Source organism: Moschus berezovskii, chromosome 1 (assembly GCF_049115385.1).
Source record: "Moschus berezovskii isolate FMDL1 chromosome 1, NW_MosBer_1.0, whole genome shotgun sequence".
Taxonomy (NCBI): Eukaryota; Metazoa; Chordata; class Mammalia; order Artiodactyla; family Moschidae; genus Moschus; species Moschus berezovskii.
Genome location: NC_142460.1, coordinates 63556592 through 63581206, shown reverse-complemented (window position 1 = coordinate 63581206; position 24615 = coordinate 63556592). Strand labels below are relative to the sequence as shown.

The 24615-nt window shown below is 39.3% G+C and overlaps 1 protein-coding gene across 23 annotated transcripts in view; it reads right to left on the bottom strand.

Moving 5' to 3' along the window:
- ST3GAL6 (ST3 beta-galactoside alpha-2,3-sialyltransferase 6) overlaps nucleotides 1-24615 on the bottom strand; it is a 108231-nt gene that overhangs the window by 46158 nt on the left and 37458 nt on the right. For 10 of the 23 annotated variants that reach the window (XM_055409915.2, XM_088836344.1, XM_055408956.2 and 7 more), the window contains 5 exons: nucleotides 20953-21041; nucleotides 18677-18844; nucleotides 14272-14349; nucleotides 9660-9763; nucleotides 8636-8699 (listed from right to left, as the gene is read on the bottom strand). In XM_055409915.2, the coding sequence (XP_055265890.1) occupies nucleotides 8636-8699; nucleotides 9660-9763; nucleotides 14272-14349; nucleotides 18677-18816 (386 nt within the window). In that variant the 5' untranslated portion in view covers nucleotides 18817-18844; nucleotides 20953-21041. Of the gene's footprint in view, nucleotides 1-8635; nucleotides 8700-9659; nucleotides 9764-14037; nucleotides 14108-14271; nucleotides 14350-18676; nucleotides 18845-20547; nucleotides 20724-20952; nucleotides 21042-24615 lie in introns of those variants that run through there. The other 13 variants (XM_055409482.2, XM_055409652.2, XM_055409392.2 and 10 more) reach the window with 7 other exon arrangements.

Here is a 24615-nt window from a genome sequence, read left to right as displayed (position 1 = left end):
ACACAAAAATAGTGAGGGACTTTAGCACCCCCTTACACTAATGGACAGATCATCCATACAAAATAAATAAGAAAATACAAGCTTTAAGTGACTCAACAGACCAGATAGATTTAATTGATAATTTTGGACATTCCACCTGAAAGTGGTGAATACACTTCTTCTCTGGTGCCATGGAACATTCTCCAAGATAGACTACATCATGGGTCACAAATCAAGTCTCAGAAGATTTAATAAAACTGCAACAGTATCAAGTATCTTTTCTGACCACAATGCTATGAGATTAGAAATTAATCAAAGGAACAAAACTATAAAAAATACAAAAACATGGAGGCTAAACAATGCACTGCTAAATAGCCAAGTGATTACTACAGAAATTAAAAAGGAAATAAAAATACATAGAAATAAATGACAACAAAAACAATGACCAAAAACCTATGGGACACAGCAAAAACAGTTCTAATTTACAGCAAGTCAATCCTCAAGAAACAAGAAAACTCTCACATAAACAATCTAATCTTACATCTAAAGCGACTAGAGAAAGAACAAAGAAAACCCAAAGTCAGTAAAAAAGCAATGAAATCATAAAGATCATAGCAGAAATAAATGAAGTAGAAATGAAGAAAACAATAGCAACAATAAAAGTAAGAGTTGGTTTTTACTAAAAAAATCGATAAACCTTAGCCAGACTCAAGAAAAGAAGGGAGAGGACTCAATAAAATTAGAAATGAAAGAGGCTAAATCACAAGTGACACTGTAGAAATACAAAGGATCATAAGAGACTATCTCAAGCAACCATAGGCCTATAAAATGGACAAACTGGAAGAAATAGACAAATTCTTAGAAAGGGACAACCTTCCAAGGCTGAACCAGGAAGAATTAGAAAATATAAACAGACCAATCACAAGTAATGCAACTGAAATGAATTAAAAATCTTCCAACAAACAAAAGTCCAGAACCAGATGGTGTCACAGGTGAATTCCATCAAATATTTCAAAAAGAGCTAACACATATCCTTCTAAAACTTTCCCCAAAAATTGCAGAGGGAAGAACACTCCCAAATTTGTTCTATGAGACCACCACCCTGATACCTAAACCAGACAAAGCTATCACATAAAACAAGAAAATTATAAGCCAATATCACTGACGAACAAAGATGCAAAAATCCTCAACAAAATACCAGCAAACAAAATCCAACAACACATTAAAATGATCACACACTATGATCAAGTGGGATTTATCACAACAATACATGGATTCTTCAAGATAAACAAAATCAAATACACAAAATACAGAAAATCATTATATACTATACTACCAAATTAAAGAATAAAAATTATATGATCATCTCAATAGATACAGAAAAAGCTTTTGACAAAATTCAACACCCATTTCTGATTAAAAAAAATCTCCAAAAAATGGGCATATAGGGAAACTATATAATAAAGGCAACATAATAAAGGCAATATATGACAAGCCCAGGGCTTCCCAGGTGGTGCTAGTGGTAAAGAATCTGCCTGCAATGCAGGAGACCAGGAGACTTGGGTTCAATCCCTAGATGGGGAAGATACCCTGGAGGAGGGCATGGCAATCCACTCCAGTATTCTTGCCTGAAGAATCCCCATGGACAGAGGAGCTGGTGGGCCACAGTCCATAGGGTCACAAAGAGTTGGACACAACTGAAGCAACTTAGCACACATGCACTATTTGCTGTGACAAACCCACAGCAAACATCATTCTTAATGTAAAAAACTGAGAGCATTTCCCCTAAGATCAGGGGCAAGACAAGGATGTTCACTCTCTCCAATCCTATTCAACATAGTTTTGGAAGTCCTCACCACAGCAATCAGAGAAGAAAAAGAAATACAAATTGGAAAAGAGAAAGTAAAACTGTCACTGTTTGCAGTGACACATTACCATATATAGAAACTCCTATAGATTCCACCAGAAACCTACTAGACTTAATCAATGAATTTGGTAAAGTTACAGGATACAAAATTAATGCACAGAAATCTCTTGCATTCTTATATGCTAATAATGAAAGATCAGAAACAAATTAAGAAAATAATCCATTTACCATCACAACAAAAAAAATAAAATATCAAGGAATAAATATACCTAAGAAAGCAAAAGACCCATATTCAGAAAACTATAAAACACTGATGACAGAAATCAAAGAGGACACAGATGGGAAAATATACCATATTCTTGGATTGGAAGAATCAATATAGTGAAAATGAATACACTACCCAAAACAATCTACAGATTCAATGCAATCCATATCAAATTACCATAGCATTCATCATGGTATTAGAACAAAAAATTTTACAATTTGTATGGAAACACAAAAGACCCCAAATAACCAAAGTAATCTTGAGAAAGAAAAACAGAGCTGGAGGAATCAGGCTCCCTGACTTCAGACTATATGAAAAAGCTACAGTAATCAAAACAGTACAGTACTTACAAAAAACCCAGAAATACAGACCTATGAAATAGGTACAGAATAAAAAGCACAGAGATAAACCCACACACCTATGGTCACCTAATCTATGACAAATGAGAAAAGAATACACAATGGAGAAAAGACTGTTCTTCAATAAGTGATGCAGAGAAAACTAGACAGCTACATGTAAGAGTGAAATTAGAATACTAACACCATACACAAAAATAAACTCAAAATTGATTAAATATCGAAACGTAAGGCTGGAAACTATAAAACTCTTAGAGAGAAACATAGGTAGAACACTCTGACATAAATTTCAGCAAGATCTTCTTTGATGTACCTACTAGAGTAATGGAAATAAAAACAAAAATAAAAAAAAATGGGACGTGGTTAAACTTAAAAGCTTTTGCACCATTAACAAGATGAAAAGATAACCCTCAGAATGGGAGCGTGTGCAAGCGTAGTTGCTCAGTCGTGTCTGACTCTTTGAAGCCTCACGGACTGTAGCCCGTCAGGCTCCTCTGTCCATGGGATTTCTCAGGCAAGAATACTGGAGGGGTTGCCATTTCCTTCTCCAGGGTAATCTTCTCAACCCAGGGATCAAACCTACTTCTCTTGCATCTCCTGCATTAGAAAGCATGGATTTTTTACCACCAGTGCCACCTGGGAAGCCCATCAGAATGGGAGAAATATTTGCAAATGAAGCAACAGAGGATTAATCTCCAAAATATACAAACAGCTTATGGAGCTCAATATCAAAAAACAAGCAATCCAATCAAAAATGCATGAAAGATCTAAACAGATATCTCTCCAAAGACGACATACTGATAGCCAAGAGGCAAATGAAAAGACACTCAACATCACTAATTATCAGAGAAATGCAAATCAAAAGTACAATATGGTATCACCTCACACTGGCCAGAAAGGCCATCACCAAAAAAGTTTACAAATAATAAATGCTGGAGAGGGTGTGAAGAAAAGGGAACCCTTTCACACTGTTGGTGGGAATGCAAATTGGTATAGCCACTGTGCAGAACACTATTGAGGCTCCCTGAAAAACTAAACATAGAACCCAGCAATCCCACTACTGGGCATATACCCTAAGATAATCATAACTCAAAATGATACATGTACCCCCAGTGTTCATTTCAGCACTATTTACAATAGCCAAGACATGGAAGCAGTCTAGATGTCCAACAACAGATGAATGAATAAAGAAGATGCTGTATATATATGCACAATGGAATATTACTCAGCCATAAAAAGGAATGAAGTTGAGTCAGTGGAAGTGATATGGATGAATCTAGAGTCTGTCATACAGAGTGAATTAAGTCAGAAAGAGAAAAACAAACATTGTATATTAACACATATATATGGATTCTAGAAAAATGGTACTGATGAACACACTTGCAGGGAAGGAACAGATGTGCAGACGTAAAGAACGAACTTGTGGACACAGCAAAGGGGTGGAGGGGACAAATTGACAGATAGTGTTGACATATATACAGTACTATGTATAAAACTGATAGCTAGTGGGAAGCTGCTGTATAACACAGGGAGCTCAGCTCGGTGCTCTGTGATGACCTAGAGAGGTAGAATAGGGGAGAGGGTGGGAGGGAGACTCAAGAGGAAGGGGATCTATGTATACATATAGCTCATTCACAGTATTGTGTAGCAGAAACACAACACTGTAAAGCAATTATATTTCAATAAAAAAAAACACATATCAAAAAAATAAACAAATAAAATAAAAATGGGGGATGCAAATGGCCTATTGTGTGTTCTCATCTTTTCACAGGAAAAACTGAGAACTCCTGTCACAAAATCATGGAAAATTCCTGTCACAAAATGAATTTTCTAGAATGAATATTTTTTCTAAAATGAACACTTTTCATATAATGAAAATATAACAGATGTAATTACAAGAGGAGAGGCCAATTATTACACTTTGTGCTAAGTGACCAAAAACTCTGAAAAAGAACAGGTTGGTGGGGAACAGTGTTGGTGGTGGGGGCAAAGGGGTTAGGGAAGCATAGACGTAGAACAAAGAACAAGCATGGAATTGTTACAACTCCAAGGCTCTTCCACACAGAGTTATGGCCAAACACACACTCTTGTTCCCTCCCCTCTAATTCTGGCCCAAGTTCTTCATGGTACTAACTTTAGAAAAAGGCCGATCTGCCTCACTGAGTTACTTTACTCACATTACCTACAAAGATGGCATAAATAAGACCTCTGCAAGAAACTCCACCTCAGAATGATCTGCAACACCAACATTTTTCAACAACGTTCATCTCCAAGAGACAAACCACAATTGACTGCTTCAAGTGAGCTAGGTTGGTATAGCGTTACATAACTGACTTTAGAATCGTGAATATTTCCAGGCACAGAAACAGAGAATGGTAGACAACACTGACAAAGGCTGTTACTTGCTACTCAATAATTATGTTTCATTAGGTGGGCACACAGCCACCTAGAATAGAGGCTACACTTTCCAGTCCACCCCCCAGCGGGGTGTGGCCCTGTGATTATACCTCTAGCCAGTGGGATATAATTGGTGGCTGCTAGCAAGTTTTGCTTTTTTTTTTTTTTTAACAATTAGTCCTCTTTGGAAGACAGGGAGATGATGGGGAGCCTTGGTGTGTAGCATTGCCATTTTCCATGGTATACATTCCCACCACAGCTAACTTCAATCTCCTACCTTGATGGCACTGAACACAGAGTTGGGAAGAGCAGCAGCTCTCACAGGTTGGTACCAACTGGCTCCAGCACATCACTGGATGTAATAATGGGTTACATGTAATTTCTGGGAAATGGCCTTAAAGAAGGAGGCAAATCTCAGTGGCTGAGGGCATGCCCTTCCTCCTTTGTCCCCTCTACTGGCTAGAATGTACATATGACTGATCAAAAGGAGGAATAAGAGTCACAATAGAGAAGGCTTGGTCACTGAGCTGGTCTGAGAATGCTTATATGCAGACTTCATTTACATGACAATTGCCAGAAAGAGGAAAATTTGCATCTGATAAATGGAACTGATATCTGGAGTTTTCTCATTCACAGTGTAATCTATCCCAGGATGTCCCTAGGACAGTGCCTGCACTGCAGAGGGTGAAAGTTCAATCCCTCCTTGGGGAACTAAAATCCTGCAAGCCAGGTGAGCAACCAAAAAAACAAAAGAAATCTACCCCAACTAAGAGATCATGCTTGCTACATGGGATAAAGAATTCAAATCTGAAACAATAAAAAAATATCTGAAGCTTTCTGGGAGGACAAAGAGGACAGAGGGTGAACAGAAAAGCCAAAGGGGGAAGGGACTTGAAAAGGATGTTCTTGCCTCTCTCCACCCGAGCCCCTCTCCTCTCTGACCCACAGAATCCTGCAAAGAGTGCACCCACAGACCCCTCCTAATGCACGTGGGCCACAGCTCCCAGATCCACAGAGCAGGCTCAGGGAGGACTCCTCAACAAAGGCAGGGGGGGGGGTCCAGATCCTCAGCCTGAGAAGACCCACTGTTCTCAGACCTCTTTCTTCTAGAGCGTTTTCCTAGGCAAAGAGGAGAAATGAGAACCATGTAAAGGTCACTCAGGGGAGAGACTAAGGGGACTCTGAGGCAGCAGTTGACAGTTTAGTGTATTCTGCTTTGCTGGAGTTAACTTAAAATATAAACTTGGGCATGGGCTGAGGCCTGCTGTTATCTTTGGGTTGAACTGTGGGTTTCAGACAAATGCAGAAGGACATACGTAGAATGTAGGTCAAATTTACTATTACATGTGAACTCCTAAAAGTCAATATGTAAATGAAGATAATTTTGTCACAAGTATATTCTTATTTACTTTCAAAACACTCTTTCTGACATCTCTAGGGACCAACTTTGGACACGTCAAACAAGTAATTGAGCAGTGCTGAGTGTCGAGCTCATCACTGTGCTCGCTCTGGGAGGATCCAACAGGGATATTCGCCATTCACTTCACACCTGAATGATTTCTGTCTGTACACTGATGTGACTTCCATCTCTTAACAAGTTCAGATCCAAGAACCCTTGTACCATCAGCATGATTTTCAATCCTTCATCACCACCCACACCCAACTCCCTTCCAGTGCTGGTGACACTAAGAACCTGACGTGGGTTGATGGTGGGTGTTGGGGGCACTCCCTATGAGAAAGGAGGAAGTGTGGGGAAGAGCCAGACCAAGTCAGCAAGAAAAGAGGAAGTAGCCTGGCTGAGGTACATACAGATGATGAACACTTGTGTAGAGAGTGGCTCTGAAAGCAACTAAATAAAGCATAGATAGTTTTAAGCTATGACAAACCTAGATAATGTATTAAAGAGCAGAGGCATCACTTTGCCAACAAAGGTCTATATAGTCAAAGCTATGGTTTTTCCAGTAGTCATGTATAGATGTGAGAGTTGGACCATAAAGAAGGCTGAGCACCAAAGAATCGGTGCTTTCAAACTATGATGTTGGAAAAGACTTTTGAGAGTCCCTTGGAAAGTAAGGAGATCAAACCAGTCAATCCTAAAGGAAGTCTTCCCTGAATATTCATTTGAAGGACTGATGCTGAAGTTGAAGCACCAATACTTTGGCAACCTGATGAGAAGAGCTGACTCATTGGAAAAGACCCTGATGCTGGAAAAGATTGAAGACAAAAGGAGAAGAGGGCGGCAGAGGATGAGATGGTTAGATATCACCAACTCAATAAACATGAGTTCGAGCAAACTTCAGAAGCTAGTGAAGGACAGGGAAGCCTGGAATGCTGCAGACCATGGGTTCACAAAGAGTTGGACACAACTGAATGACTAAACAGCAACAACAGTTCTGAGATAGAAACCAGGCCAGAACAAAACCTCCAGTCATGTACTATCTAGAATCCTGACAGTATCTCACATTTACAGGGCCAAAGAGTTTTTCAGAGATTTGCAGATACTTGCTACAGTCATTTAAGACATAACCACTATCACTCTTAAACATCCAGCCCTGGAGAGACCCACCCAGGTTCATATCTTGGCTCTGGCATTCACCAACTATAACAAACAACATGGATTTGCCTAGCCTCAGTTTCTTGATTTTAAAAATGAAGATCATCAAGCATACTCTGCTGGGTGGTTGTAAAAATTGGAAAGAACTGATAAAAAGCACACATGCCAAAGGTCGGCATAAAACAATACAGATAAGAGTTATATAAACTTCAGGAAAGAATACATATGGCTGCTGTGGATATGCCATAAAAATGGAAAGTGATTAGGTTGATGGCATAGTTTTAAATTATAAAAAGTATAATCTGAAATGAATCAGGATTATTACATAAATTACACCGCAATAATCTGGGTCCCTAACAGAGGAAAATGAGATAAATTCAGACAAAATCCGGCACCGCTCCTCCAGCTCTGTCTTGTGAATTATCTCCCATTTCACACTTTTGTCCATTACCATCATTTCTGTATGTATCAAAAAGTGCCTCTATTCTCCTGGATAAGAGGGGAATTCTGCCCATCTTCCTTTTTAATGGAGGTCTCACATCTGCAGGTCACCCTTCTGATCCCCCTGGACAACCTGCTAAATTCCAAAATTCAGTTTAAAACTGTGGGAAATAAGCCCATCTCTGTAAAATAAATTGACTTGTTAAGAAGTCTGTCTTAGGCAACTCAGTTCCTAAGAGGTAACTGAACATCAAAATTTTCTAAAAGCTAAACTGCCTTTTGTTGCCAGAAAATGTGTGTGTAAGCACACTGTTCACTTCCCTCAAATATAATTCTGAATAAAAGGAAAAGAGCTGTTTCTGAAATCCAATATTCAAATGAAACAAAAGATTCTTATGATTGAGCAATTTAGAGCGTGTATGGGAAGGTATGGGGACCATGGAGGGAGGTTGTGAGCTGATCAACAGGGAGTGTGAATTAATTCTTCAGTAACAACAACTTAGAAAAGATGACTGTGGGTTAAAAATGTCCTGACTTGGCACTAGCATGGTGTGTCATCAAGACTGTCTGCAATTTTGAGCCAACAATTATGCAATGTCTAAATTATATTTGTAGTTTGTTGCTTCAAGTGCCACAGAAATAACTCCTAGGCATTTTAGTTATGCACAAAAGCTATGGAATCTTCCTGAGTGAATATACGTTACACTGAAGTACATGTTTTGTACTAAAACTGAGCTAAAACTAAAAGTAAAACAGAAGCAAGAAAACAAACTCACTTGTCAAAATCATCAAAGAGATCACAATTCTGCAGTTTCGAAAGAGCAAGTCGAAAGTGTGTGGCTAGAAAACAAGTGGAGTATTAGGAATAAAAGCAATCATGACTTCTTAGGTACATGGTAAACCACTTTATCCTCTGCCCTCCCCCAAATCCACTTCAAACTGGTATGATTTATTCCCTGGTGAAAATTCATGATACAACTGCAACTAGTCAGCACTACTTAACAGGGGCACCTAAGATGTAAACGCTCTAAGGACACTTTCCAAAAATCCCAGAAAAATAATATACTTAATCTGAAAATAATCATAACCAAAAATTAACCATATCAGATGATTCAGAAAATGATATTGATATAGAACTCAATACTCTGCAAGTTTAAACTTATCAAACTCTCTACAATGTATTCTAAATATACACACAGGATCAGCTGAATAAGGAAAATCTAACTCAGGAAACTTAACTCAGGAAACCTAAAAGGCTTTCAGGATTTCTCAAGAATCTAGAATGTAAAGCAAAGCAGTGGTCAGTAAGCAGAGGGAAAATTGTTTCATCATTAGTAGATAGAGCAATTCTCTCTAAATTTAGCAAAAACAAAATATCCTCTGATTAAATTAAAAGACTGACCAAGGATCTAGAGCTTGCTGATGACATGTAACTCCTAGGTAAAGAGGCAAAATGGGAGAGAGAAGGAAGTTAATCCACAGAATTGTCTTGTTAATTCTCAACTGGAATAAAGTAAGGCATCGAACTCACGAATAATACGGTAGTAAAACAAAAGTGGGAAAAACAGTTTCTCAACAACCACAAAAAAATCTACCTTTCTTCACTTTTTTATTCTACACTGACTCAAAAGGAATGGGGATTTACATATTATAATTCCTTTCACCCAATCTCAAAAATCACATCCTAAGGAATCACTATGAAACAAAAAGATTAAAAGACCTTAAAATTATATAAAAACATATGGTTCACATCAAACACCAGTCATAGTATTAGGGCAGGGTAAGAATAATATTACTGACCTGATGCTCTTATCCCATAGGGCAAATCAAACTTATCGCTACCGTAGAAGGAAGCAGTATTTTTAAAATCAGCTGCACACAGAAAAGGGTGAAACTGATGATACCTGGAAGAAAAGGATAAAGAATGACTTTCCCAAACGTGTATAATATTTGCAGGTTTTTAAAATCACAACTGTAAAAAACTGTAGTATGTCATTCTTATCGTTGTATTGACTATACATGAGCATACAATTATTTTTAAGATTCTTTCAAAATCATCTTAAACACTATTTAAATGTTACATATAATAGGATAGGCACTGGAACTACACACCCAGAATGGCAATGCTTTCCAGGTAGTAAAACCAAAATTATGTAACAGCTTGGGGGACACAAAATTTAAATACAAGTGAACCCCCATGACAGCCATCTACAGGAAGAAACAAAAGAACAAATGAGGGAAAATACAAGTACAAATGCTGATCCACTCCCCAAAGAAAAGACACCATATATATAAAGCTGTTGTCAGCAGTGAAAATTAAAATACACCAAAAGCTAGAGGTAACTAGAACTGAACTCTCCTGATGTCATTAAATTAACATATACTCAAGAATGACGGGTGTCTTCTTGTTGCTTCCCTGCCACGCTTCTATACTCAGGTACTCTCTCAGACAAGAACATTTCATGTGGCATCTCTGTTTTTTTAATGGTCCCTTCTTTCCATCTTTACCAGTTTTGTTCTTCCTAAATAAATAAACTGCAGGTGGAGATCAGAGTGCCCCTGGGGTTTCAGAGGCCACATGACAAAATGGAAATAAGCAGCACTAGAGTAGGAATGAGGGCTTCCCCAGTGGCTCAGTGGTAAACAGTCCACCCTCAAGTGCAGGAGGCATGGGTTCAGTCCCTGGGTTGGGAAGATCCTTGAGGAGGGCATGGCAACCCACTCCAGTATTCTTGCCTGGAGAATCTCATGGACAGAGGAGCCTGGTGGGCTACAGTCCATCGGGGTCACAAGAGTCGGACACGACTGAAGCGACTGAGCATGCACAAATAAGGATGAGTTAGCTTCAGCTTTATCCTAGTTTTGCTACTCAGGAACTACCAACCTGGGCAAGTCACAGGAGCTCAAGATCTCCAGAGCTGAACTGAGAACTGACACCATATTTAGACTAAGCAAACAGATGAGAGGCCACCCTTCCTACTTGAGAAGAGTGTGTGTGTCAGATTCAATTGTGACAAGTGTTAGCAGCCTGGGCAGGGGGATCCCAGCCAATTTCCAAAGGTCATTATCTGTATCAGGGTTGATCTCTAAGCTTGGGATCTGCTCTGGGAAGAGAAGTGTCAGGTCTCTTGACTTAAAATTTCTAAATGAAATAATTGTTCAACACTGTGGGCAAAGAATGTGGCCTGCCATTTCAGTAAACAAAGGATGTTGAAGCCTTAAAGCCTTCAGCTACTCCATCTGAACCCAAACTGCACTCTGTCGGGAATTCAGGAAGCAAAACAAAAACAGGATACTGGCCCCAGATAGCTATGGTGCGTATCCAAGGAGTTAACTTCAATAATCCAGTCTCTTGCATCTTCCCACACATAGAAAAGGGCTGAATTCATTATCTTGAGATGTCTGTCTGGTTTAATTAGCACTAATCTTTTAATGTTTGACTCCCTGATGTTGGTTTGTTGTTTTTGCAAAAACTCCTATAAATCCTGGCTTCTCCTATACCTCTTTGGAACAGTCCCTCAGAGCTATCTGAGAGGCTGTATCCCCAGCTTAAGTCCTCAGTAACACCCCAAATAAAACATAATGCTCAAAGTTTAGGTTGTGTGTGTTTTTTTTTTCCAGTTGATAGCACCATGTCTCACACATAGTTGGGGCTCAATAAGTATTGGCCTTATCTATAATAATTATACATGACATTGTATTATATTACAGTGGGTTATATTACATTATAATGATCATATTACATATCTGCTGTTGGTACTCCTACAAAAGCCCAGAAAGAAAAGTAAATTCTACTAGTCAATTTAGACTGTCAACAAAAAAGGTGACCTGCCGTTTCAGTAAACAAAGGATGTTGAGGCCAGCAAGCCTTCAGCCACTACAGCTGCCGAAGAGGGCAACTCACAATGGAGAAAAACATACATCTCAAGTTATTGATTGTCATGATTTTCTATAGATAGGAAGATGCAGGAGTCTGGATTTATTGAAATTATTGTCTAGACAGTTATGGTGCATAACAGAGAGAATAATTTCAATAAACCAGACTCCTGCATCTTCCTATCTATAGAAAATCATGACAATCAATAACTTGAGATGTCTATTTTTGTGATTAGCAGTCATCTTTTAACGTTTGACAACGTGTCTGTTTGTCTTTTTCAGTAAAAACTACTCTATATCCTGACTCCTCCCTTACCTCTTGGGAAGAACTCCTCAGAGCTATCTGAGAGGCTGCCATCTCAGGCTTCAGTCCTTAGTGTTCGTGCTGTTCTCTGTCGCTCAGTCATGTCTGACTCTTTATGTCCCCATAGACTGTAGCCCACCAGGCTCCTCTGTCCATGGACTTTTTTAAGCAAGAATCCTGGAGTGGGTTGCCATTTCCTCCTCCAGGGCATCTTCCCAACCCAGGGATCGAACCTGGGTCTCCTGTGTCTGCTGCACTGCAGGTGGATTCTTTACCTGCTGAGCCATAGTAAGGTAATAAGGTTCCCAAGTAAAACATTCTCAACGTTTAGGTTGTGCTTTTTTTTTTATTCAGTCGACAAGACAAAGAAACTGAAGCTATAAAAAAGTGAAGTAACTATTATCTGGATTCACTAATCCATTTGTTTCAGCTAACAAAGCTGAAACCATGCCTAACCTCAACACTAAGGAAAGGTGTCCAGTCCTAGCACATTCACCGCAGGTAACACTGCCAGGTTTCCCAGCAGAGCTTCTCCCAGTGGCTACTGGCAAAGGATAGCCCTGCCTCCAAGGAATACTATTCACAGGACAGGTGTGCAGACTTACACATCTACTGAGCAGTCTTTCATAAATACTTTAACCCCTTTGGGTTTTCTCAGAAAGGAAATACCTTTCTTCTCTAAAGCTAAAGATAAAAGAGTACCTTGATTCTAGAGAAGCATTCCAAACCTGCTGTCTGCAACCGTTCGTGGCTCATGAAGTCAATTTTGCAAGTCAAGATCAGCTCATTTTTAAAAAGTGAATAGAATAGATTATAGGGTATCTGGAGTAGGAGAGGTAAAAATTGTTTATTTTTTATTATAAATAAACTTAGTACAAACACTAAGTTCCAAGGCAAGATATACTTCTTACTATGGGTCATGGTAAACAAAAAAATTTTTAATCACTCTTCTAGTTTTGCAATGGTCCTAACTGGACACACACCCATGGATTGACTACAAGCAGCCATGGCACACCCATAGTTAGACATAAAAATATTTCATATTTCTAAAGCATTCCAGAGTTGGCTGATTTTAAAATGATCTGTAGCCTCAAAAGATTAAGAACCAGTCACGGAAAGGTACTGAGAAATGGAATATTTCCTGCCATACCAGTAAATAATGTCTCAGTCATCAGTGATTGTAGCCACCACTGACGGTGAACTGGTGAGCCCTGAGGGAACTCAGGATGTGAAAACACAGGACATTAGCCCCAGATAGCTAAGGTGCATATCAAGGGAATGATTTCAGTGGGCCCAGACTCTTGCATCTTCCCATACATAGAAAAGCACTAAATTCGTTAACTTGAGATATCTGGTTTTCCTTTAATTAACAATAATCTTTTCAAATTCAGACTACCTGCCCTTTGTTGCAAAACTTCTATATAACCTAGCTCCCCTACTTTTCCTCCTTGAAGCAGTTCTCTCAGGGTTACTTGAGATGCTGCCTCCTAGACTTGAAGTCCTAAAAATGTCCACCACATAAAGCATAACTCCCAACTTTTAGGCTGTGAATATTTTTTAAGTTGACAGGACAGTACAATAATATAAGGAAAAAAGACAATGTGAATTTTAGATCCTTAACAGATAAAAATGCTGAAAAGCTTGTATGTGTTTACACAATTCAACATGCCCAGACCTGATTGTCATTTATTTCTGGAAGCATTTTGACCAGCACTCTATCAAAGCTGTGGTGATAAATGAAAATATTTATGAATGGAAGAGTAAATTCTTTTCAAGTCCTGACAATCATAATCAACAATCATTATTTACATTCTATAAAGTTCATTAAAAGTTTGTGAAAGGAAAATTTCTGCTGTAAACTTTAACCTAGAGGTAAGGCAGAAGAAACCACAAAATAAAAAGGGTGGAAAATAACATGGGAATGAGGGTGGGAAAATAAAACCCTAAAAGGACAGTGCATTCTTATGATCAAACACAACCAGACCTCTCTAATCTCACCTGTGTGAAAAGAAAACTGGTCTGACTGAGTTCTTCAATGTCTTTTCTTAAAATATATGCAGAGTTCTGACTAAAAGCACAAAAAGACATAGGATAGTCAAGCGCTTCCTTAAATATAGGGTATCCATTTACATTGCTAAGATTTGCACAGAAAAAAAAGCAAACAAGTGTGGAGAACAATTACAAACACATTTTTGAACATTCTGTGTGCCACGGTTTCTTTTGTATTTTTACCTCAGGAGAGAGGCAAAAGCTGGCTTTGATAAACAAGACTGGATCTTATTTCTCTGCTTCACTTCCATAGGTGTCACCCTAGGAGACAAAAAAATGTCAGTCAGAAAGCAGAACCGGGCAGCCAGCCCAAAGGGAAGCAAACACCCTGGAACCCAAGCGGTACCACCAGGGAGAGGCTTCTCAGACAGGCGATAGGACTCCTCACGGTAGCCGCTGAGGTAGGACAAAAACTTCTCCTAGTCCTGGACATGTCTGAGGATTCATGGATATAAAGTAAGAGAGAGTGGAAAAAAAGGCTGATGTGACAAGTGACCCAGAAGGGTCAGAGAGCAGTGACTCAAAGGACCCTTCGAGAAGAACTAGGAAAAAAATAAAGAAAGAAGAACTAGGACTCCCACGCTCTGTAAGCCATGACCTGGCTCATATTTTAGAAGTTCCTGAATGCCTGAGAAATGCACACGGCTGTCAAGGTCCTCCATGACACCTGTGTGGATACCTATGGGCAGTAAATGCCAGAGAGACGCTGCCCTGAGCAGGTTTCATAGCCCCTGCCTGTGACCTGGGGACTCCACCGTCTCACTATTTGGTGTCATAGCGAACTCTCCTCTGTTCTTGGCACAGGTTAGGTGCTTGTGTGTCTCCTGAATGGAACACTTGTCTCCACCATTTGAAAGGGTATTGTGAAACAAGACAGAGCATGACAATGAAGACAGATTGAAGGGGACGGGGCAGCAGGATCCAGACTCAGCCAGGAAAGACGAAAACAGCTTCACATGAGAAACTAGGAATGATCATCAGTTATATGAAGAATTAACCTAAAAAAGAAAACCAATCAGTTTTCTTCTATAATCACTAGATTCAAACAGAAATAGCCTAACCTCTTCAGGGATTGACTCAATTTTAAACATTTTTAGTACAAAATTCCCAGTTAAAACTCTAGGTTTCTGTACTATGAGGCTAGCTGAAGAGACTCATCTTTGGTAAAAACCCCGAATGGCAAAAACCTCTTGATTTACTTGTAAGGAAGATAAATAAATATGGTGGGATATGACACCAAGCCATGAAAATCAAATTATAGTCAGAGGACAAAATAAAGTATAAAATATTACTTGGCTTCCAAGTCTATTAAAATAGAAAACAAACTATTTAAGGATATTGTGAAGCCAAACTTTGAGTGTTTTGTTTTTTTTTTTAAAGACAATAATTATTCATCTTAAATAGTTAAGGAAGCAAGTTCATAGCTTCTGAGGTAATTTCATGATATTTTCTGTGGAGTAATGTGTTAGTTTAGGAGTGACATGAACATGCCTCAAATTCTAATGACAAAAAAATGTGCTGAATTTGGACCCTTTTCATTGTCTTCTTTATCATTTCCCCTGTGAGCCAGAATATGATTTGCTGGGAATTAGCAATCTAGCCAACTCCGTGCTTTCTCTTCTGTTCTTATCTCCAGTTACTAAGTGTGGAACAGAGACAGGAAGGGGCCACGATCCAGGGGGCGACGCCGGCAGTAGGAGCCTCACGTGGTGCACGATCAGACTTCTAAGATCTCTGATCATTGGTGGTGGTGGTTTAATCGCCAAGTCGTGTCCAACTCTTGCAACCCCATGGACTGTAGCCCGCCAGTCTGCTCTGTCCATGGGGATTCTCCGGGCGAGAATACTAGAGTGGGTTGCCATTTCCTTCTCCAGGGGATCTTCCCCACCCAGGGATCGAAGCCGGGTTGTCCAAAATCCTCAAAACTTACAACCAAACCCATGCACCTGGCACTGGGTTTTTCCAGTGACCATAAAGAGCATTACAATGATTTGCCTAACTTCCTTCCACAAAGAGCACTACAATGATTTTTCAATCAACCAGCAATGAAATCAAATGCAGAAGCACCATTTTTTTTTATTTAGTAAAACAAAACCTAGAAACATGATCTAGCATCTACGATTCAAACACTGGCAAAAAATACTGAACCTTTGTCTAAGTAAAGAAGTTTTTTGTGGTTTATTTGACATTATATAATCCACCCATTCAGAATTTAAAGGTCATTAAAACTTGACTCCTCGCCAAAGGACTGGCACTAGGAAGAAAGGTTACCTCGAGACTAACGGACAGCTGTCCTCCAGGACTACATTATACATTTATAAGCTAAGTAATTAGCTTTTCCAACCAGCTGCCCAGATCACAATTTTTCTGCTCTAGGCATTTGCAGAAGAGGTTTTTTTTAAACATTTATACTAAACAGTAGGCAATTTCTGAGCAGAACTCTGGGAAACTCAAACAAAGTAATTTCCAAAAGTATCAGACTTCTAAAGTCTGAGTTTTAAAGATGTATTTTGAGGAGAAAAAGACATAATCTATTTTGATGCTTTCATTTTAGTAGTTTTGAATCACCCATCCTCAGTCTTAAAAAAACTGTTTCATGTAACTGAGGATATTTCTGGTTCAAACCCTACATGGTTTGTTGCAAACATTGCAAAATAAAGCAATATGTATATTAACTTTTCTATTTATCTTTATTATAGAAAATATTTTAGAATGTTCTTGATAGACTAGCATGGTTATCAATAGTCTCAAATTCTTGGTGGGAATGGTAGTTGAGCAAAGTATAGCTCAAGAATTTGGAAAGTTAGGAAGAGAGAGCCTCTCTCTCCCCACCCCATCTAAATGTGAAATTTGGTAAATTAGAATACTTTATAAAAACAAAATTCATATTAATTACCATTATAAGAGGTGTTTGTTTTTAGCTACATTGAAGATAACCAGGAAAGTTTTTTTTCCTTAACGTTTCTCCCTAGGGTAGCATCATAACAAAAACTTAATGCTAAGAAATGTTTTATATGCTATAAAATGTTTAATACACAGTTTAAACAAGATTATCTGTTTCTTCTCCCACAATAACTAATCTGTTTTTATTATTAGAAACATTTGTCAAGTTTATTTTTTAGATATAAACTGTGTTTCATATGTTCACTGTTTCGAGTAAAAAAAAATCATTCCCAGGAGAAAAAGTAGAAAAAGCATCAATTAATAAGAAAGACAAGTGATTTCATTTGTTTTTAGAAAAAGAAATGCTTAATTAACTATCCTGTATTTGGACTTATTCAGGTGTTAAGAAATTGAGGGAGGTATAAAAGGTTAAATGACAACAGTGCTCCTTTTTTAACCTAACAGCCCAGCCTTAACTGTGAACTTGAATCCAAAATGGACAGTTGTCATAGAGTGACTCAAGGAAATGTCTGGTTGGCATTGATAAGCACCAGCAACAGTCAAATGGAGAGACATACTTGCATGGTCAATTTAGTCTCTAATTCCAGTAAGTTCTTTGCTTTTAGAAGCACCTTCCTTTTTTAAAAACACACCACAAGGAAAGTATAGACAGTTTACCTACATCACGTGCTCTGTGACTTATAGAAATCAGTACACTTTCAGATTAGACAGAATCATTTTTTTAATCTCTGGATTTGTTTTGCTTTAGTTTGAAAAGTTGCATTGTAATTAATCAACTCTAGCAAAATTTTGTATATGGTAGTACAGCATTAATTTATCCTATGACAATGCTGCTCTGAATTTTCTTGTTTTTTTAAAAAACAAAACCTGTTGCTTAGAAACCATGAGCCATTTTACTTTACTTGTCAAAATTTCCCTGTTTTAAAAAATGATCATGTGGGTTCACTCATGAAATTCATGTCCGTAAGCTTGTATTTAAGTTGACTAGTTGTGATAGATCAGGAACTGCTGTTACTCCTTTTTCAAAGAAACAATTGATTTTGAAGCTTTCTCAATTGTCACATGCTCTGCGACTAGCACAAGGAAATCAAGTTCTGTGTTGTATTTGTTCCAGTCATTTTTATTCAAACTAAGTAAATACTTTTCAAAATAGAAAAGGGAAAAGGATAAAAAGCTTCATATAGGAGTTTTCTCTGTAATAAAGCTACTTGTGCCTCTCCAAATTTTGTATGTGATATTTCAAGTCAAAGTCATTTCAAATTCTCCCTATATCACTATTCAGCAAATATTTTTAAACAAAGGAAACCATGTGTAACTGTCCACATTTATCAACAATCTTTATCCCCGTATTTTAGACTCTTAAGACTCAAATGCCACTGAGTCTAAGAATTACTCCATCAATTCAAAAAGATGAATTATATAAATCAGAATCCCAAAGATGGTCAAGGGCACTGCTTCACTGAAAAGTCCAAAAAAAAAAAAACCCAATGTTGCTTACCAATATGTGTAATGTATAAGATACTAGAAAGGTAGAACTCTAACTTATAATGGAAAAGCTAGAAAAGGCTCAAAATGTTACAGGGTTTGTTCGTTTGTTTTGTAATAGGTCCTTCCAATATCATTTGTGTGTCCATGTGAAAGACCAGTTGGGGGGTCATTTTTAAGCAGCAAAAATAAGACTTACCCGTAGTCATTTGTTCGCCACAGTATACAATGCAGCACATAGTAGAGGAAGACAGCACTCAGGAAGATGGCCAAAAGGTACCCTCTCATGGCTGGCCCACCTGGAGCACAGGGAATGCAGCCAAGGGAAAGGCAGACCATTACACGGATGGTTTACACAATGACCCACCTACACGCATTAGCAAATAAAGAAACATACAGAGGGAAGAACAGAAGAAACGGATGTCAGCCTATTATTTTGGAAACACCCACTAAATATGCAGAAAGAGAATATTTTTTTCTGTCTCTCATCCTCTTTAATCAACACAACACGATTCATATTTAGAACAATACTTTCCAGCATTAAAGAAGTAAAAAATTCATTCAGAACAAAATTTTACACATCTATTTAATACCCATTTTTTTCAAAAAATATCTATTTTCTCTCTCCCAAGAGAAAGTGAATATATACCTTAAGATGTAAAAAAACATTTTGTTTCATCAGTGCTCAAAATGACCTTTAAATGCTATATAAGCTAAAAGTCATTTCCTCACTTTAAAAGACTGGGAAAAAAACCTACTAAAAAATATTTACCATAGCCTCAATTTTTACACACTTTTATATGCACCATGTCACAGCATAGGTAAATTTAGCACCTTTACAAAATAGATTTTTTTTTAAGCCTAAAACATTTTCTTTAGTTTCCACTTCTGCTTCATAGGCAGATATGAATATGTTCTCACTTCTACACATAAGTAAATGTGAAAGACAAATTTTAAAATGTTTTTATTTCAGTGCATCTTTGCATCTCTTACCAGGTTTCTGGTCCATCTAGACTTGAATGTACCACTCCACTCACTCTTATCCAAAGTGTGAACGTGTTTAGTCACTCAGTCGTGTCCGACTCTGCAATCCCATGGACTGTAGCCTGCCAGGCTCCTCTGTTCATGGGATTCTCCAGGCAAGAATATTGGAGTGGGTAGCCATTTCCTCCTAGAGAGGATCTGCCTGGCCCAGGGATCGAACCCAGGTCTCCTGCATTGGCAGGCGGATTCTTTACCATCTGAGTCACCAAAGAAGCTAACCTAATTAGAGCAATGCAATGCAGAACATGTGAGTCTAGTTAGATTCTTTTTTCTTTTTGTTATTTTATTGAAATGTATGTGATTGGTTAGATTCTTAAAGAGTTCCATTGCCTTTATAGGTATAATCGACTAAACATAAAAAAAACTATTCTTGATAATGTGAGGTCATCATAATAAATGACATTAATTGTTCTGGGCACAATTAGAGTTGAGACTCTCAGGAGCTATTGAGGGTGTGGGGCTCTTTGGAAGTGATCCTTAACTGTGGTGATGATCCCATGGAGATTGCTAGGCACGCCACCCTTGCTATCAGCTGTTGCTTCTCACTGCAGTTAATGCAGCCACCACCCCCACATGCCATTATTATAAACTAAATAGAAGTGAAGGCTGTGTCTGGAGGAAGCAAATGAATGCCTTAAATGAGCAAACTTTAGTTTATACACACTTCCAATTTAGCAACAAAATCCCCAGTCAACACTGGTTGGAAATCAGAAGACAGAAATCATGGCCCAACTCCACGTAATTCCTGGCCTGGGGGTGGGAGGGGCTTAGGTAAATTAATCTTCCTTTTCCAACCTGACTGTTCTCACATGTTGAGGAATGACAGCACACAACCAACCTCTTTGGGCTATTAGACAGATTAGCCAAAATGATGGGCATCTGGCAAAACCTAGGACACAAAAGTTAAGTGCTGAATAAGTATGTATTTTTTATGGGTGTTTGCTTTCTAAAACTAAAGCCAGCTGTGAGTTTTGTTTCCTACACAGTAAAGTGGGAAAGAGAAAGCCAAAGGGAGACTTGGCCTACCCATTGTGCAGCCTGGGCAGTATTCCTATTGGACTGAAGAGTCAGCTGGGCACAGCCATGGCACAAAGGCCACATTCTCTGCTGGCAGAGTAAAGCAAGGAGGGGCACAGATCTTCTCAGGCCCAGGCCTCCCTGTCCACTTCATTCTGTCTTCTTCACCCCTCTGTAATATATGTCTTGACATATTATGCATTATTTCAGAAATCATCTTAAGTTTTTGGTAAAAAGCAAGAAATAAATTGCATGATCATCTAGTGTGGGGAAAAAAAAAAGTATGGTTCTGGGTTTCTTGAGAAATAATTGGCGAAAAAAAAATTCCAAGGAATGGAGAGAACTCAGGTTTGGGATGATCAGAGTAAAAGTCCAAGAAAATAAGGCAGTGAAGATGGTGGATGCGTCACTCACCTAGTTTATTGAGGAAACAAGGACAGCAAGGCAGCGAGCCTGACCTTTAGGACATGTGCAGCAAATGCTGGCTCCACTTCTTCCCCTTCCTGTGTGAGAGAATAATGTATGCTCAGTCATGTCCAACTCTTTGCAGCCCCGTGGACTGTAGCCTGCCAGGCTCCTCTGCCCATGGAATTTTCCAGGCAAGAATACTGCAGTGGGTTGCCATTTCCTTCTTTAGGGGGTCTTCCAGACCCTGGGATCGAACCCATGTCTTTTGTGTCTCCCACATTGGCAGGCGGATTCTTAACCACTAGCACTATCTGGGAAGCCCATGTGAGAGAAGAGATAATATTAAACACTTTAGGCCATGAGCCATGCTTCATGCTGACAGGATACAGGGAGCTGGCATGGACTGGCCTTGGCTCATGACTTGGACTGAACTGGTCCTGGCAATTTTTTTTTTTTTTTCATGCGTCACACAAACATGAATGTAGGATAAATACAAAAGACTCCAAAGAACACTGAGGAATTCTTTATACACCCTGTGACTCATATAAAAATACACTGAAACTAAGCCTTTTTTGTTGTATATCTGATGGTTTCAGTTATCAGGGATGTTTAGCAACTAAGTTCTAAAATGCACAAATTAGACTTGGACCAAGAAAGTTTTAGAAATTAGTGATACCAGCCTTAAGACTGTCCTGGAAGGGATTTTACCATGAGCCAAAATGATCACTAAACAATTTGTTTAAATACTCAAATATTTAAGACTCCATCCAAAATAGCATCAGTTATACAAACACGCAACAAGGATGCCACTTACTAGTAACAGTTTTTTAAAAAACATATTTAGAGCTTCCCTGGTGGCTCAGTGGTAAAGAATCCTCCTGCCAACGCAGGAGACACAGGGTTCGATCCTTGATCTGGGGAGATCCCATATGCTGCAGAGCAACTAAGCCCACGCGCCACAACTATTGAGCCTGTGTTCTGGCACCCAGGAGCTGCAACTACTGAAGTCGAAGCCAGCCCGTCCTCCACAACAAAAGAAGCTGCTGCAATCAGAAAGCTGAACACTGCAACTGGAAAGTAGCCTGCACGGCAGTGAAGACCCAGCACAGTCAAATAAAATTAATCAAAAAAAATTTGCATCTAAGATAAGGCAGCACATTAAAGTCTAAAGGAAGAACTCAGTATTTTCAATTCATTTTGCTTTCCTGTCCCTCAGAACACATTCCTTGGAAGACTTACCTATTACTTTACAGAACAGGAAGTACGAGTAAGTGAGATTGTTGTTTCTGCCTCACCAGTTTGTGGTTTAGTTGAAAACAAAGAAGGGTGAGAAACAATTTTTTCCCTTCAAAACGTAAAATGAATCTACTCATGAAGGGTCATTGTGTACACCACCTGAGAAAAACTTTGGAAGATTTTTCACTCTCTCATGTGTCATGGGCAACTCACAGCATCCATACTCAAGCTGCAAAGCAAACTGGGGACAGCCAGAATATCTGTGTGATAAGCATGTCGAGTTCACATGCTTGCTCACAGGAAAACACTTGCAGAAATAAATGAAGTCTCTAAGTCTATAAATGAAACAACCATTTTGCTTTGAGTCAAAGATTCAAAGCAACACCAGTTAGGATTTAACACAGAGTGCCTGGTTTACAGGGGAACAAAGCCCTTCAATATAGCTCCAATAACCAAAACAAGCTTCAAAATCCTGACATTAAACAATACATACCTGCTTCTTGGCTGCAGATGCCACTATTAATAAGACCGTGGTGCCTAAAACACCCTTACAAAGTTTAAACCATAAACCAATTATTCACCTAGAGTGTGAGTAGAGTTTCAAGGGAGAGCAGGAATCGCTGGCAGAGATCAAATGCTTATTTCTTCTCAAATTATGATCTATAATTGAACAGATGAATAATCTACATATGCCAGGGGCTTTCCTGGTGGCTCAATGGTAAAGTATCCACCTGCCAATACAGGAGACTGGGTTTTGATCCCTGGGTTGGGAAGATCCCTTGGAGTAGGAAACAGCAACCCATTGCAGTATTCTTGCCTGGGAAATCCCATGGACAGAGGAGCCTCGTGGGCTAGAGTCCACGGGGTCGCAAAGAGTCAGACAGGACTGAGTGTCACTCAAAGTGGGCTCAATCTTGACAACAGGTTTTCCTTCTCTTGGGCTTCCCTGGTGGCTCAGAGGTTAACGCATCTGCCTCCGATGTGGGAGACCCGGGTTCGATCCCTGGGTCGGGAAGATCCCCTGGAGAAGGAAATGGTAACCCACTCCAGTATTCTTGCCTGGAGAATCCCATGGATGGAGAAGCCTGGTAGGCTACAGTCCCCGGGGTCGCAAAGAGTCGGACACGACTGAGTGACTGAACAGAACAGAATAATCCAAGTATATTTTTTAACTTCATAAAAAGCTTGTATGTCCATCACTTCACTTAAGGCTCAAAACAAGCATGATAAATGGATGTGAGGGTATCATTTCCTTGATGAATGAAGGAACTGAAAGTTTCTCGGGGTCAGTGAGTTGTCCCAGCTCACACGGTATAAGAAGCAGAAGCAGACTAACTGTGGCCATTGCTTCTCACAGTTCTATGCCTATCTATCAAGACAAAATGCATGAGGAGAACCCAAAAGAGAAAATTCTAACAGACAACTTCCTGAGAGTGCTCTGTCGGTGGGGAGAGTTCCAAACGTGCAAATTCAGACACAGTGGACAGGAGAGGGTTGCAGGGCAGGCTCCCCAAAGTGATATGGCAGGTTCAAGGGTCTGCACCAGCCGACGACTTGTTAACATGCACATTTCCCCAGCCCCTACTACACCTGAGTTTCTGGGGTTTGTGGACATGTATTGAAACAAGCGCCCTCCAGTCTGATTCTTATGCTGACCCAAAATAAAATGTGAGAATCATTGCTCTAGGATTCTCAAGGGAACCATGGAGGAAACAAAGAACAAATGTACTGAAACACAGGGACCATAACAGACATTACAATGACAGCCCCACTCGATGGCAAGACCCATGAGAGCAGGACTTGTCCATCATTTTATTTCCATGTATGCATCTGCATCTAACAGAACATGTTAAACAGAAGACGCTAAGTAGACAGTCATTGAATGGAGTTCCAGATCTCATAACTAGATGTTCTGTATTAATTTTTTACCCAAATGCCCAGCACATGGCCGATGCCCAGTGAATAATGGCTGATTAGAATCATTAAGATATATATGTATCATATATGTGTCAAGGCCCCTGATAAAATGCTTTTGGTGTATTATCTAATGTAATCTTCACAACCACCTTGTGAGGGCTATAGTAAACTCGGAATTCCCATTTCACAGATAAGCATACTGAAGCTCAGAGAAACAGTAACTTTCCTGAGCTGATAGACTGCAGAACAGGTCTCAAACCCATATCTATCAGACCAGGGTCCACACACTCTACTGTTGCTCTCCAGATGTGAGCTTTTATGGATGGGGGCAGGTCTATTCTTCTGATACCAGACTAAGCATTCAGTTCAGTTCAGTTCAGTCACTCAGTCGTGTCCGACTCTCCGCGACCCCATGAATCACAGCACGCCAGGCCTCCCTGTCCATCACCAACTCCCGGAGTTCACTCAAACTCATGTCCACAGAGTCGGTGATGCCATCCAGCCATCTCACTCTCC